Raw genomic sequence first — 16,786 nt, 5'->3', positions numbered from 1 at the left:
ATAAAATTACAGTAGCAATACATACTTCTTAAACTTGTTTGGTTTTTAACAATGAAATTAGATGACATGTGTACAGACCCACATGATTAACACTCTATGCTAATTATCTTCTGATTTACTCCTAAAGGTCAGAGCTACTGTCCTTGGAGGTAGGAGGGGCCTTATGACCGAGGATGAAGGTAACACTGGACACTTTCATCTAAAAGAGATGGTGGCTAAAAGGAGCAGATCAGACACCAAGGTCAGAGAAAATTGCTATCCTTAGGGACCCCCATTGCAACAATCCTCATCACGTCATCAGCCAGGAAATGATGCCCTCACTGTGGGTTGAGAATCTGAGACCAAAAGGGATTGTAGGTCCATCCTCATGTAACAAAATTCCTGACAATAAGCCCAGAGCACCAAAGCAGTCTGAGGCAAGAGGGCCAATGGCTCCCTTCAACATCTCTTCACTTCCTGCACTGAGGCAGGCCCACAAGAGAAGGTCTCTCCCCAAACCAGCTGTGACAGAGTAACTGGCCAATCCTTTTGTAGGCTTAGGAAAGCAGGAACAGTGTGTTCTTTGTGTCATTAAACTATAAATTTTAGCATGAGGCATTTTAAATAAATGGGTTGAAATGCTCCTTAAAAAGTAAATTTTTTTTTATTTTAAGAGCATAGATTTCACTCAGTAATCACACACCCTCGCCATACCTGAGAGGCTGTGGTTTCTAGTTTCTGGATGCCATTCACCAAGTGCTCTTTCTTCTGGGATACTTCATTTTGTTTCTTCTTCAACAGATTCTTAAACAGTGATATTTGTTCTAGAAAACTCTTTGGGGTGGCATAGTTGTGTCTTCTCTCATTCTGGTAATACCTGGTACTCATTTCATTTACGCTAGTGTGAACGTGTGCCATGAAAAGGCTAATAGAATCTTTGTCCAGTGGCTGAAAACACAAACATTGCAACTCATATGAAATTCTCTCAAGTTAAAACAAAAATGCAATTTACAAAACAGAAGAAAAATCAGCAAAATTATACAGTAGTTTTTTTTTTTCTAAAAGCCAGAACAAATTACAGTAGGATCTAGGAAAAGTTATTTAGTCTTTAAGAGACAGCCACAGGATTAGAGAGATGACAATAGAGCATTCAGCTTTAGTAACCTCCTCTTGCCAAGTAGGGCAAAGGATCTTTATGTGCTCCACATATCAATCCCCAAAGCCAACATACGACACAAGCACGGCATTTCACAACTTGATTTTTATCTACCAAGTGTGCAAAAGAGAAAATGGAGAAATTGAGTCATAGTATTCTGAGAAATATTTTTGGTGTTGCTTTCAAATTAAACTTTAGTCAAAGAAAACCAACAACCCTGCAGTCATTGAAAATAGAAAAAAGCTGAAACTGAGAAATACACAGTTTTATAAGAACCCATGTGAAAACCAACTGGATGGTAAGGTATAAAAGTCACTGCTTCTGGAAGAAAAATACAATCACTTCTATTGTCATTTGGAAAAACCCCCACAAAAACACAAACGAATAACTCCCCTTTCAATTACTGGAGAACCCCCACTATACATTCCTTCCATTTTGTCCTCTATGACTTCTGAAGTAGTTTACTTTTTAATTTGTGGAGTCACATCTCCCTCATTTTAATGGTTATTTATTGCATTCTGTACAAGATGAACCAGGTTCAATTAATCAAGGGAAGCCTAAAAATCAATTAATATGAATTAAATGAGCTACACCAACTCTTAGGAAAGTCACACATAATTTACCAAAGTGTTGTCAATAATGCTCAGACATCTTTGGGAAAATTACACACAAGTGGCTGGTGATGCAGTTAAACGTTTCAAACCTGCACCATTAATATCACAATCCGGGGTGCGAGGAGACAGGCCAATTCTTGTTGGTGAAAAACAACTGCTCCTGAGCAACGTCTAAACACTTAGCTTTCCAAAATCCTGAAAAATTCCTGAGTGGGTTTAAAATATGGACATATGGGCTTATTTTGCATATTAAAAATCCATCTCACTAGTAACTAAAATACTGTTTTGAAAGCAAAAGTTAAACAGAGAATGATACAAATCCTGAATATTCTTCCTCTCTACTAGATCCAAGACGTATGCATATAACCAAGTAGTGGACTCAGAATATAAGTGTATAAGGAAGTTCTACAACTTCATATAAAATCATATGCCCTTGGGAATTTTATTTTTAAAAGAACCCAACTGCAATATGAACATGAGGAGAAATTCACCTCTGTCCTGTGTTGTTTTATGTGAACTAAAAGTGAGCACGTATATTTCTACAATATAGATAAATACTTCCCCAGCCAACTGCAACCTCCTTACAGGGGAGAAAAAAAAAAAAGCCCCTGGCCTCTGCCCAACCATGATCCTTATGAGGAGGCTCCTGGGCTGCCCTGAAAAGCTCTCTTTAACAACAGTTTCATTTGTAAATCCGTGATGGAAGAAGTGGTTTCCGGTAGAGCTGGAAGTGGCCTGAGACAACTTGTCTCAATGGGGCAAAATAACTATTGTTATCGGGCTTAACAAAATGGCACAGCATGGGAGACGAGCAGAGCCAGGGAGCAGCTGGTTGTAATTCACACTGTTTTTCAGAAAACTCTAATCGTTCCAGAACAGACCTCTTTGATGACTGGTCTTCCCGGCATTCTCAATTTGTCACTTTCTCTTATGATAAGGTCAGTAGTGACAGCACTTCCTGACATTAACAGCTGTGGCTTTTAAAAGGGTCATTGTAGAACTACTAATTGCAGTAATTTCATTAGCATAAATTATTTATTCTGCCATTCATTTATCCCCAGTTTTCTTGGCGGGGGGGGGGGGGGGGGGGGGGGGGGGGGGGGGGGGCAGGGGGCGGGAGGAGCTGGCTGCTGGTGCTGCCGCAGTGATGGCAATGCAACGCTGTATTTTTTACTTGTAGAGGCTCGAGTGAAAAGCATCATTCCTGCTACACTGGGCCCCTTAATGAAAACCAGTGGATCCCCTTCTGTCATCATTTAACAGCCAATCATGCTGAAGGCAAAAATAAAAATAAGCAGAGTGCCAATATCGAATGGTTCTAAATCCAAGGGTTCCCCCCTAAGATGCTTTGGAAAACAATGCTGTATCCAACGCACAATCAAATGCAAAGATGGAAGTGCTTTTTCCCCACATTAAGAAAGTGTTTAATTACTCCCCTCTCGGTTGGCTCACCGTAAACACAGAAACATAAACAAACCCTGCGACTTGGTGTGACAGTTCTCAGGCGGTGGCAGTCACTGCCACACCAAGTACCCCAGCCACCTGACTCTTAAAGCAAATGCCCAGTATGTCCCTGAGGTTGAAAGTGACAGCAAAATTCATATGTGAGCCAATACCCAGAACTAAATCAAATATCATGTTATATAGGATTTTATACCATCCCAAGACCAGTGAAGACTATACTGGTCTGTACTTTTGAATTGGGACTTTCAAGAGTATTGTATTCAAGAGACGGAAGGAGGGGAAAGGGGGGCAGACAAAAAAAAAAAACTGTTTTCCTTTCAAGTTTAACTTGCGATAATTTTTGTAACATATAACGTCATATACCTACAGTCCATCTTGAAAGGTTTTTCCAGAAATTACTTCTATGTTAATTTGTTTACAGCTCTATTGAAGGATAATTAATATACAAAAAGCTGTACACATTTAATATCTATGTTAATTTTTAATAATTCCAAACTGCTGAGTTATAAAATCTACTATTTGTACTTTTTAGCCCCTTTTGGGGTTGGTAAAAGTGAAGAACATATTAATTAGATACTGTGGTTGTAAGGTTCGTTTATTAAATAAAGAAAATTTAATAACACATAAAATGAGCAGTATTGCATTTGAACACCTCACATAAGCAACACATAGTGCTGGCTGACTTCCAAAAAAGATTCTGGTGGCAGCCATGGACATGGGGTCCGAACCTTAGGATCTCGGTTAGATTTCCAGGTCTGTAAAGTTGGGCCAATTATTGCATTCTCCACACTTCCTCCTGCCCACAAAATCAAAGGTTAGACTTTGTCACTCTTTCTTACTCTGTTTCTTTTCTTCCTTTCCTTTCATTCCTCTTTCAGAATAGTCAAACACCTGTGCAATTGTCAAGAGCAGGGTTTAAGACTCTGGGCTCCGGTGTCAAAGTGCTGACGGGCCTGTACCTGCTAGTGATCTTGTGCTTTCGGCCTTCACCCCCTCACCTGTTCAACAGGGAAACCAGTGGTGCCTCCTTGAAGGGTTGGTGATCAGAGGTGAAAGCAATGCTAATAAATGCAGGGCAGGGTTACTTCTGCTGTCGGTGGTGATAATAGTACACCAACAGCAGTCGCAGTAAGATCACCACCACCACCCAGAGCAAGTCACAAGTGCTAAATGGAGCGCCAAAAGCAGTTTTCTACATCGGATGCTGGTTTTTCATTTTTGTTTATTACTTTGGTGAATGCATTTTGTTGTTAGTTGGCTTGTGCTTTTAATTTTTTGTTTTAATTTTAGAGACCAAGTCCTGGTCAAAGGCAAGATCAAGTCCAGCATAAGCCAGCAATCTTCCAGACGAGCTTCCAGTCATTGAATGAGGTAGCGTCCACGGTTCTCTGACAGAACATTAAAACAAAGGAGCAACTGAGGGAGGGAGCAGGTCAAACAGAACTCAGCGACCCTCTGACAGCAAGTGGACAAGGAGGAGAGGGTGGAGCTGGTTCTGGTGAGACCAGCGCTAGAAGAAAGCCACAAAACTAAAGCTTGGAGGTAGTGACACCTCCATCTGATTTAGTTAAATTTTCAGCCTAACGGCACATCCAAGTCCCTGGGCAGCTATAAAAATTAGATCCTACTTTTGAGGTGGGGGGGATTCCTCCAGTTTACATAACTGCAAAATCCCTGGAAAGCAGCACTCTACTGCTCTTTTGCAATTCTATTCTAAATTTGATTAACATGCATAGAGCAAGAAATGTATGATGGACAGTATACTGGTGTGCATGTGTAAAGAAGAAAGAGGGTTGAAGAATGGAGAAGGATATTAACAACCACTGGGGCCTTTTCACATCTATTTGGATATAGGCTTAAGCCAGGATGAGATTTAGGCAGATTCAAAATAAATTTAGTAGGGGCTGGCCCCGTGGCCTAGTGGTTAAGTCCAGCACACTCTGCTTTGGCTACCCGGGTTTGGTTCCTGGGCACAGACCTACACCACTCTTTGGCAGCCATGCTGTGGAGGCAATCTACATACAAAATAGAGGAAGACTGACACAGATGTTAGCTCAGGGCAAATCTTCCTCTGTGAAAAAAATTTAAAAAATAAAAATAAAAATAAATTTGGTTGCATTTGTTTTTAAAACGTCTTGATCTTTTAAAATGACTTTGCTATTCCTCAGGAAGAGGCTATTTTCCCCAAATTCACAGAATTTCTATTGCACAAAGTTATCTTTCTACTTTTCTATTCCCATCACATAATTCTAATTTATATTTCAAAGAAAAAACTGTACTAAAAATCACTAATGGAATTTCTGCTAACGTGCCGATCACTGACAAAATGTTTACTAGGTTTCACGCTTGGCCTAACATTTTGAAAAGAACCTAGAGACCACTGAAGAAATCACTCTTTAAATATAGCAGTAAAACAACTTTCCTGTTTGAGTGGACATTTTTCACGATCAGTTTGGAAAACAGCAATAAAATATGCCATTCATGTTACTCAACCCAACAACAAGTTCTGGATTGAAGAGGTGGCAGCATGCGGAATAAAGTCATTTCTTGAAAAAGCTAATGACACTGAGCTTGTGTAATTATTTAAAATTCGTATCACATCAAAAAGACAAAGAATTTTAACTTGCCAATTGGCCAACATGCCTGAAAAGGATGGGCTCCTCCATCTTGCTCAGATCTTTACTCTACTCCTTCCAATGCAAATCTCACTCCTCAGTCAGAGAGCTCATCTTTTCATTTCCATTCAATAATTTCTCCTTTCATCAGGCCTTGCTTTCAAGTATGTCTATTATTCATTATGACTTGAAAAGCAAAAAGACTGCTTGTCCTTTAACATGCATTTCTCCTGCCTTTTTTCTTGAACATTCCTAACTGAGACCCATGCACTTCTCAGTAATGGCTCTTCCCAATGATTTCCTCAGTGTCTTTCTCATAGTATTTGCAACCACATTCCCTAGGACACCCACAAGGCCTTGCCTTTTCTCCCTCCTTACACCGTGTCCTCCCATCTCCATTTCCAGATCTCCTGTGAGGAGAGTACATTGACACAAAGTCTTCAGATAAATACCCAATGGTACTTAAATGTCAAACTATTTTGGTCATTCTGTCAGCTGTCATTTAATTCAATACCAGGTAGAAAAGTAGCATAAACATTTACTTAGACGCAGTCAGACCGCACCCCTGGGTGCTGAGTTTGTACTGATTGAAAATTATATGTCAACACACACGAAACTGCTTGCCTTTAATGAATCCTTTCTCTGCGGCTAAAGGGGGGTCACCTTGTATAAGTACCTTAGACTCAGCAAATGAGGCCAATAATTAAGAAGTACCCAAATTACACTGATAACTTTCGGTCTTAATGGTAGAAATTAAAACTAAGAAAGCGATTAAATTAGTGCTCATTCAAAAAATTTAAAAGCTATTTTTGACCTCTCCAGGAAAGGCACCACCCATTTTTAGGAGAACATGGACACGTAGCACTCTGAAGTATAATTATTCTCCTGAGCAACAAATTAGGAAGGTGGGAAAGTTAAACGAGCACACTGCACTGAGATGAAATCATCTGGCTAATTTGTTTCCAGGCATAATTCAGCTCAATAGAAATGGCAAAGTGCTTTTTAAATTCCTATTTGGCACTCAGTGTCCTATAGGAGGCGTCATGGTACCACCAGATAGAGCTTAGCACCTGCCAGGAGCCCTCTGGACTTAAAATGATGCAAGTCCGGCCTCATCCAGCAGATGTCAATGGTCACTGGCATATCAAAGCTCCTTCAGTAGCAACTGTTTTCCAAGCGGCACCTCCTGGGACAGGAGAAAGCTTCCCCCAGAGCAGCAAAGGCAAGGAACTTAAGAAAGTGCTGTGCCCAACACTAACTTAACCCAACCTACCAGCACCTGTTTCCTCCCACTTGAGAAACTGACATTAAGCAACACAGTGCACTGGCCCTTTTCTCTTCCTTACCAAACCACCCTGATAAAACAGAATTTTGCCACTAAAAGATATATACTGGCTCTCACCCTCTAATAAATCGGTATTTTGAACTCTTCTTGTAATTATCAGAAGACAAAATACTGCCCTACATAATTCCAGTAATGCAGTGAACCTAGCGATAGCTTAAGAAACATGTGTTAATAATTGTGACCACTATTTCTCATATTTAATGGTTTTCCAGATTTTAAAGAATAACATCTTTCTAGTGGACTTTACCTAATGCTAGCACTAGTCTCCATTCAATGGGGCTCCTTTGACTCTTCAGGAAGACATGGAATGGTGAGAGTAATGTTTCAGCCAGAAGTCAATCACTCCTGGGAGTGTCCACCGCTCTACTCCTCCGTTCATGAGGACAAATTTACATACATTTCCCTAAATATCAGAAGTGCTATGCAGTGCCCCCTGGCTGGTGGAAAAAAGTGAAAATTGCTTTAAAAAACGGAATCATACTTTACTACTATTCCCTCTTTACCCAGAAAACAAGTTGTTGCTTTTTTTAAAGGTCCAGGAAAGTGCATTCAACATTAGGGATGAGTGTAGAGACAGGCAGGAGAAAGAACTTTCCAGATATGCAAAAAATAGTGATGAGTATTCTTTTCACTTAGTTATAGAAATGTTTGAAGTGAGAGAGGAAGTATTTGAATGTCGTAAAGCCTTTATCATATGCAAATTTTAAATGCCACTTGACAGTTCTTTCCTGGCAATCCAGCAGTAAATAATTAGATTAATAGGCATTTTAGGAAAAGACAATAAACTATATACAATAAAGCTATATATTATACATAAAATACATATATAATAAGAAATAAGCAATAAAGCTACTTGAATACAAATACTTAAATACATAAACATGCCCAGATTTCTAACCATCTGGCCACCAAAAGATAGAATATTCAACAAAATGTTCAAGGCTTGCTTTGGAAAAGTGGCAGCCATGCCTTTGGGAGTAAGGGATGCCACAGTGGGTTGTCCCTGTTCTCAATAAACTTTCAGCTAGAAACACACATCACTCCTTACATATCCCCAATTCTATTTTTGACTCTGAGAATCACTTTCAATGTGGGACCCATTCTAGGCACCTTTTCGCCTCATCACTCAGTGGAATTAGAAAACAAACCTCGCCGGGAGGTCTCCACAATCACCACCCTTCCAAACTACGTGATCAGAAAGCTGCTAGATACAAACAAAACTGCATTCGAGGCAGTCTGAATGACACCTTCATATTTACATTCCTTTTCCCTTTGAATGTGAACACTTGAAGGTTTTCTTCTTTTTTTGGTTTCATGCAACCATTTTAAAATGTAATAGGGGATGCAAATATCAACATAATCAAATGACAAACATAACCTATAAAACATAAACTCATAAAACAAAGTGGATACATTATTTGACCTGGGGGACAGCTGAATTTATGGGGGCTGATTTTCAATACTGTAATGAGAAAAATCACAATGAATTGCATTGCTTTGTTAAAATCCAGCATTGCATGGCTATGGGCGGGTACTTTTCTGTTTCTGTTTTTACTTGCACATTTAAAGGCTTGAGATTCAGTAAGCCCTATTATGATTCAAGTAAGCAATGATGCTGCCTTCTGGTGAGTCAGTGCATGAGTGAGAACACGCTCATGTGCTGTGTGTGAGTGTGTATGTGCGTGTGTGCACACATATCTCAACCTGGTGCAAAAAGTTCAGCCATCATGTTCCTAAGAATGTAAACTAACAAAGATGATCTTATCATTTTAAACAAAGACAACTTCCTGATAGGAGGTGTATTTTGGAAATTACTTACCTATTGAGGACTTTTGCCTAGAGTGAGTGTGAGTGTGAGAGTGTGTGTGTGATTCAGAGGCTGACATGGCATACCTCAATTCCTTTGGTTTCCTCAATGAACCTCCTGCTGACTGAGACCAGAGCCTCCTGTGGCCATGCGTGAAACCAGTCAATAGCCGTGCAGTTAACTATGGCTGGGAACTTCCGAGCTCTAACTCTCAGCGTGTGACCAACCGGAGAGAAACACAGAATGATCTGCGGAGACATGGGGGCAGGGCAGAACAGGAGGATGTTGAGCGAGCAAAGAATTACACTGCAATCCTAGACAATGAGAGAAAGTAGCGCAGCCAACCGTGACATGAAACCATCCTCCAGCACCGCAGAGTGGAAGCAACATTAACCTCCTTGCTCATCAAAGAAGAAATCTGCCCCAAGTGGCCGCCCCACCAAACACACGGAAACACCGCTGAGCGCCTCCCTTAAAATCTCCCCCTCTCCTTTTGAACATTTTTGATGATTACCACTAATAGTGGGAAATTTATCCTTTTCCTTTACACAAGTAACAGTATAACAATAAGAAATAAAAGTGAAAACCAAGTCACCATGATAAAATAATACCAATACTTTCATCTTCTCGCCTTCCACTCTGTAATTCATTCGGCTCAATAAAACTGTGTAATATACTTAAAAAAAATGTTTTATCATATTGACTGTTTACTTCGTTTCCATGTAAAATAAAATGCCTTCCCTGCAGTTCTTCACATTTTTAAAAGAGTAAAAAATTCAGTTTATACATGCTCTTGATAAGAAATTTGTAAGTTTCTGGCTTAAATCTAAAGTTTTATTTAAGTATTTAATGATTTAAGAGTTAAGTTAAATCTGAGTCTGTTTCCAGGCTCGTTTTAGTGACGCAAGGATTCTTTCTGTCAGTAGTGCTTGAGTGTGGCTGTGACAGCGTGTCGCAGAAGCTCTGGAGGGGAGCAGGACGTCACAAGTCAAGTGGGTGTGGGCATCCTTTCTGGGCATCTCTGAGCTGCACAGGGCTGTATGCAGAGCTGGTACAAAGGAGGTGTTTAGGGAGTCCCAAGTCCCAAGTCCTTGTGGACTCGAGGGCAGTGGGGGGAGTAACGCCAGCTGGGTTAAGGTCTGAGAATGAGTCCTGGTTTCCTCTTTCCTAGAAATGGCTGGGACTTGATATAAAACACAGCTTTGCAGCTCTCTCAACTAAGCCTTGAACACTTTGAGATCAGGCAATTAATAAAATCATTTTTTGAAAGATACGATTTTTTTCCCCATAGCATTTAAAAAATTCACATCATAAAAATCTCCAGCATATGTGAAGCCATATAATATCTCATTTAACAGGTACTTTTACTATGTTTATTTTATATACTATGGCTCTTCAACAACTCAAGACAGATAAACCCTAATATTTAAAATGTTTTATTAACAATGTATAAGCTGATCATTTATTCATTATATTTAAGAGACTAGTTACAAAGTGAATAATTGCCCTAATATTGCATGTGCTAAGTTAACAAGCCTCAGTTACAATGCATAATTTTCACTTATATCTCGGTTCTTACGTTTCTCCTACCAACCTTCTTTTCTCCCTATACTTGAATATTTCTCCTTTTTGTCCTAGAAGTTGGTTTTCCACACCCAACATTTCTCATTAGTGACAATTTTAGAAACCTCATTTATACATAATTGTAACAAAAGGCGGTGAGAAAAAAAAGCATCCTTTATTTGAGATGCTAAACATTTCCATCACTTCTACACTTATATTTCTACACTTGTTAATGGCACACCATCAGGTCTTTAGGATATGTTAGAAAACAAAGTATCTGAACCACGTATGTTTAGTCTCAGGAAAAAAATACTTTCTCCGAGTTAATTTAATGATATGCTTTCATTACTTATTGAAAGATAATAGAGAATGCTCCTTTAAAGATTTTTTTTCCTACAATTTTATGGTTAGGGCATTTTTTCCTATGTTATTTACTATGGCTTCAATAGGATCCTCTCCCAATGCCATGTAAATTTCCCACGGAGGGTAGGTAGGGGGAGGCTGGTAGGTCCCAAAGAACTGTTAAGAGCTGGTCAGAAATGCAGTCTTGGACCCACTCCAGACATAAGGAATCAGAAACTCTGGATGGGGCTTGGGAATTTGTGTTTTCAACAAGGCCTCCAGGTGATTCCAACATCCACAGCTATAACCAATAGCTTTAAATTTCCTGTGGGAACGCTTAAATGAAATATTTACATTTTCAATGTGTCTGCAGTTGGTGAAATACTCATAGAATCTAAGACTCTATCTACACACAGAGTAAAATGGAGAATTTAGAGAATTTTAAAGAAATTAGATAATCTTCAATAACCTAAATTCTATCATCTAATATACATCGTTATCATATCTATATACACCTATATCTACATTGTATCCATAATACATCTAATATGTTCCTTAGTACTTCCTAAGAAGGGAAAGGACGGTATTACACTAGCCTTGGGGAGCGCAATTATTGACCCAATCCACTGTTCGATAATTTCTAGTTTTGCCAGAAATCTACCACAGAATGTCTCCTGCCATCCAGCTCACCTTGGTAGTAGTCTCCTGTGAGATTTTTCCAAGAGCCCATGCTAATGTCTGGAAACTGTCAGTTATTATCTTCTTTTCTAAAATAGTCTCCACATTTTATAGATAACCTGGAGTAAACTCAAGTTGTTGCCTCAAGCAATATTATTGTGGGGGAAATCATCCTGCATAATTTTCCTATTAAATTTCACTTAATTTCGTGAGAGATTAACACAGCAGAGATTTATAATAAATAAAAAGACAAACAATTGAAAAAAAGAGAGTTACGATGTCCATAATTTTTCAGCTTTACTGAGGTATAACTGACAAATGTAAAATATTTAAAGTGTACAATGTGATGATTTTATACCCATATACACTGTAAAAAGATTCCCCTTATTGAGTCAATTAAATCTTCCACACCATATGTATATATATATATATATATACGTATAATTTTTTTTTGGTGAGAACATTTAAGCTCTATTCTCTTAGCAAATTTCAATTATACAACAGTGTTATCAACCATAGTCACCAGGCTGTACATTAGGCCCTCAGAACTCATTCATGTTATAACTGAAAGTTTATACCCTTTTACCAATCTTCCCCTATTTCCCCCATTTCCTACCCACTGGCAACCACTTTTCTACCCTCTATGAGTTTGACTTTTTTATTTTTTAGATTCCACATATAAGCAATACCATGTAGTACTTGTCTTTTTCTGTCTGCCTTATTTCAACTTAGCATAATTCCCTCTAGCTTCATTCATGTTGTTACAAACGACAGGATTTCCTTCTTTTTTAAGGCTGAACAATATTCCATTGTATTTTTGTGTGTATGTGTATATGTGTGTGTGTGTGTGTATATAATATCTCACATCTTCTTGATCCATTTATCCATTGATGGACACTTAGGTTGTTTCTATACCTTGGCTACTGTGAATAATGATGCTATGAATACGGGAGTGCAAATACCTCTTCAAGATAATGGTTTTGTTTCCTTTGGATATATAACCAGAAATGGGATTGCTGGATCATACGGTAATACAGTTTTCTTGAGGAACCTCCATACTGTTTTGCATAGTGTCTATATCAGTTTGCATTCCTACCAATAGTGCACAAGGGTTCCCTTTTCTCCACATCCACGCCAGCATTTATTTCTTGTCTTTTTGATAATAGCCATTCTAAAAGATGTGAGGTGAGATCTCATTGTGGTTTTGATTTGCATTTCCCTGAAGATTAGCTGAGCGCCTTTTCAGCTACCTTTTGTATGTCTTTGAACATTTGTATGTCTTTGAAAAATGTCTATTCAATTCCTTTGCTCATTTTTCAATTGGTTTGTTTTTTTGCTGTTGAGTTATAAGAGTTCCTTGTATATTTTGGATATTAACGTCTTATTAGATACATGGTTTGCTAATATTTTCTCTCATTCCATAGGTTGCCTTTTTATTTTATTGATGGTTTCCTTTGCCGAGCAGAAGCTTTATAGTTTGATATAATCTCAATTATTTTTGCTTTTGTTGTCTTTGCCTTTGGTGTCAAATCCAAAAAATCCTCACCAAAACCTCGTTAAGGAGCTTACCCCCTACATTTTCCCCTAGGAGTTTTATGGTTTCAGGTCTTACAGTCAAGTCTTTAATCCAGTTGAGTTGATTTTTGTTATAGTGTAAGATAGGGGTCCAGTTTCACTCTTTTACATGTGGCTATCCAGTTTTCTCAACACCATTTATTGAAGAGACTATTTTTTTCCCATTGTATATTTTTGGCTGCTTGGTTGAAAATTAATTGACCATACATGCATGGGTTTATTTCTGGGCTCTCTATTCTGCTCCATTGATCTATGTATCTGTTTTTAAGTCAATACCATACTTTTTTGGTTACTATAGCTTTGTAATATAGTTTTAAATCAACAAGTACCTCCAGATTTATTCTTCTTTCTCAAGATTGCTTTGGCTCTTGGGGTCTTTTGTTAATTCCATACAATTTTTATTTTTCAGGAAGATTAGCCCTGAACTAACATCTGCTGCCAATCCTCTTTTTGCTGAGGAAGACTGGCGCTGAGCTAACATCCATGCCCATCTTCCTCTACTTTACATGTGGGATGCCTGTTACAGCATGGCTTGACAAGTGGTGCGTAGGTCCACACCCGGGATCCAAACGGGTGAACCCTGGGCCTCTGAAGTGGAACACGCGGACTTAACCGATGTGCCACTGGGCCACCCCCATACAAATTTTAGAACCGTTTTTTCTATTTCTGTGAAAAAGCCACTGGAATTTTGGTAGGATTTTATTGGGTAGTATGGACATGTAAACAATATTAATTCTTCCATTCCATGAACACGGGATGTCTTTCCATTTATTTGTCTTATTCAATTTCTTTCATCATTCTCTTATAGTTTTCACTGTATAGATTTCACCTCCTTAGTTAAATTTATTCCTAAGTATTTTATTCTTTTTGATGCTATTGTAAATGAAACTGTTTTAATTTGATAGCTATTAATGCATAGAAATTCAACAGACTTTTGTATATTGATTTTGTATCCTGCAACACTACTAAATTTATTAGTTCTAACAGACTTTTAGTGGAGTCTTCAGTGTTTTCTTTATATAAGATCAGGTCATCTGCAAATAGAGAGAGTTTTACTTCTTTCCGATTCAGATGCCTTTTATTTCTTTTACTTGCCTATTTGCTCTGGCTGCAACTTCCAGTGTTATGTTGAATAAAAGTGTTGAGAGTGGACATCTCTGTCTTGTTCCTGATCTTTGAGGAAAAGCTTTCAGCTTTTCACCACTGAGTATGATGTTAGCTGTGGGCTTGTTATATATAGCCTTTATTATGTAGAGGTACATTCCCTCTAACCCACTTTATTGAGAGTTTTTTTTATCATAAATGGATGTTTTATTTTGTCAAATGTCTTTTCTACATCTATTGAGATGATGACATAATTTTTATTGACTGCTTTCTCTGTATCTATTGAGATGATCGTGTGGTTTTTATTCTTCATTTTGTTAATGTGGTGATTCATACTGTTTGATTTGCGGATGCCAAACCATCCTTGCATCCCTGGAATAAAGCCCATTTGATCATGGTGTATGATCCTCCTAATGTATTTTGGGGAATTCAGTTTGTTATATTTTATTGATGGTTTTTGCATCTATGTAACAGGTATATTGGCCTGTAATTTTCTTCTCTTGTGGCATCCTTGTCTGCCTTTGGTTTCAGTGTAATGCTGGCCAGGTGAAACGAATGTTCCCATCTCTTCCATTTTTTGGGAAGACTTTGAGAAGGATTGATATTAATTCTTCTTTAAATATTTGGTAGAATTCACCAGTCAAGCCATCTGGCCCTGTATAATTTACCTTTGAAATACCTCAGTCTAGTATGATACACATGTCAATACTCATTTTATACCTTTGAGGCATTGGTTAATATCTGAAATACACCTATAGAAACTACACAGGCTACGGATTCTTAACCAGCATTTCACATACTTTAATAAAAGTTCACACAGCAAAGTCAGCTACCTGAGTTCTTAGCTAACTTCTCTCATCAACACAAATGGTTGGTTAGTCAGCATCATGAATACTGAAGATAATTTTTCAATGATGAAAAGAGTAGTGTTCAAAATATCTGAGAAAAATAGAAATAGTGTACTTGCATCTCCATCATCGTATGAAAAGAATAGGAAAATTTAGATATTGAAGTATCCCAGTAATTATACCCTTGGTTCTTTACACTTTGGATTTTGACCAGTCCTGTGATAAACAGCTTAAGGCAAGATTCTGTCTTTTTATGTGATTCTGATGAGAAGACCAGCTGAATCCTACCATCAGAATACCGCCATATCTGTCCCAAATGACCTTTCAGTAAGGGCTAGTCAGGTTCCTGGGATTGCAATAAGCTTACAGAGGAAGTTTTAAGACTTTAAGACTCATTTTAAGTTATGCTACATATAAACTTTATGTGTAGCAGAGATCAGTCTAAGACTTACTTTTCTTTTCTTTTTTTTTTTTTTGAGGAAGATGAGCCCTGAGCTAACATCTGCTGCCAATCCTCCTCTTTTGTTGAGGAAGACTGGCCCTGAGCTAACATCCGCGCCCATCTTCCTCTACTTTATATGTGGGACACCTACCACAGCATGGCTTGCCAAGCGGTGCCATGTCTGCACCCGGGATCCAAACCAGCGAACCCTGGGCCGCCAAAGTAGAACGTGTGAAATTAACTGATGCACCACCAGGCTGGCCCCTAAGACTTGCTTTTCTTGAAGCACACCTTAGGTTGGGAGATTTGGGGAGAACTCTCCCCTCCCACCTGAATAGGTGTTATCTACCTCTAAGGACAGAAGGTCACTGAAATATATCCCCCTCCAATAATTCCTGACAATTGCAAATGATCAAATTGGCTTAAGTTAGTTCCCAGCAGTGGACTAGAAAGAAAAGTCAGCTAAGAAAATAAAGTTAAAAATGACTGAGACAGCTGTGCTCTTTTCTAAAAGCAAATTCTCACAAGTGAAAAGCAAGCCCTGAAATCACCATCTATGTCTTTCCTACAGCTCTAACATTTGGATGTCAGGAACTTACTTTTGAAATCCATACCATAGAATTTTCTATTCTTTTTTTACCCCTACCCAGGTGTTATGACTCATGTGCAATAACCCACTTTTCACTGTGCTTTGTAATCTGTCTCAATTTCTTTTAGATAAGATCCCATCGTAAGTACATATTTATTTGTATCACTGAGAGGACTCAGTCCATTTCCTCTTGTAATGGAAATCTGAATCGCTACCTTCACTCTGCATTTCTTTACAGTTGATATAGTTACTCTCAGAAGTAACCGTCCCACATATTTACCTCAGAAGCTTCTATCCATAACTTACACTTGCATTTATCCTCAAAAGTCTCAGTATTTTTCAATAATGATAAGATCTTACCGACAGAATCCTCACAGGAATGGAGGTTTAGAGTAGAAACTTTCCCAAGTTTGACTGTTTTAGTATCCCTTTATCATCCTTACATCCTCCTCTACCATCCCTCCATCTAACAACCTTTAATTTCAATTATTTTGATGAGATCCAACAGCATCTTCAACATATACACATTCAATACATTTTTATGTTTATTTTCTTTTTGGCTAACACACAATGAAATCATTCTCACAGCCTTTTACTTGTCAATATTGGTCAGTACAGATTTTTACCAGAGGTATTGTTTCACATTGGGGAGTTTTGGTTCTTAT

General features: G+C 38.4%; 1 protein-coding gene across 3 annotated transcripts in view; it reads right to left on the bottom strand.

The window, feature by feature from the left end:
• Nucleotides 1-16,786, bottom strand: part of DNAH11 (dynein axonemal heavy chain 11) — a 295,727-nt gene that overhangs the window by 104,468 nt on the left and 174,473 nt on the right. For all 3 annotated transcript variants that reach the window (XM_070264673.1, XM_023639347.2, XM_070264674.1), the window contains exons 55-56: nucleotides 9,067-9,228; nucleotides 694-927 (exon numbers count right to left, since the gene is read on the bottom strand). In XM_070264673.1, coding sequence (XP_070120774.1) covers nucleotides 694-927; nucleotides 9,067-9,228 — 396 coding nt within the window. The remainder of the gene's footprint in view (nucleotides 1-693; nucleotides 928-9,066; nucleotides 9,229-16,786) is intronic.

Source organism: Equus caballus, chromosome 4, assembly GCF_041296265.1.
Source record: "Equus caballus isolate H_3958 breed thoroughbred chromosome 4, TB-T2T, whole genome shotgun sequence".
NCBI lineage: Eukaryota > Metazoa > Chordata > Mammalia > Perissodactyla > Equidae > Equus > Equus caballus.
The sequence above is the reverse complement of the archived record's forward strand: the minus strand, read 5'-3'. Positions and strand labels throughout refer to the sequence as shown.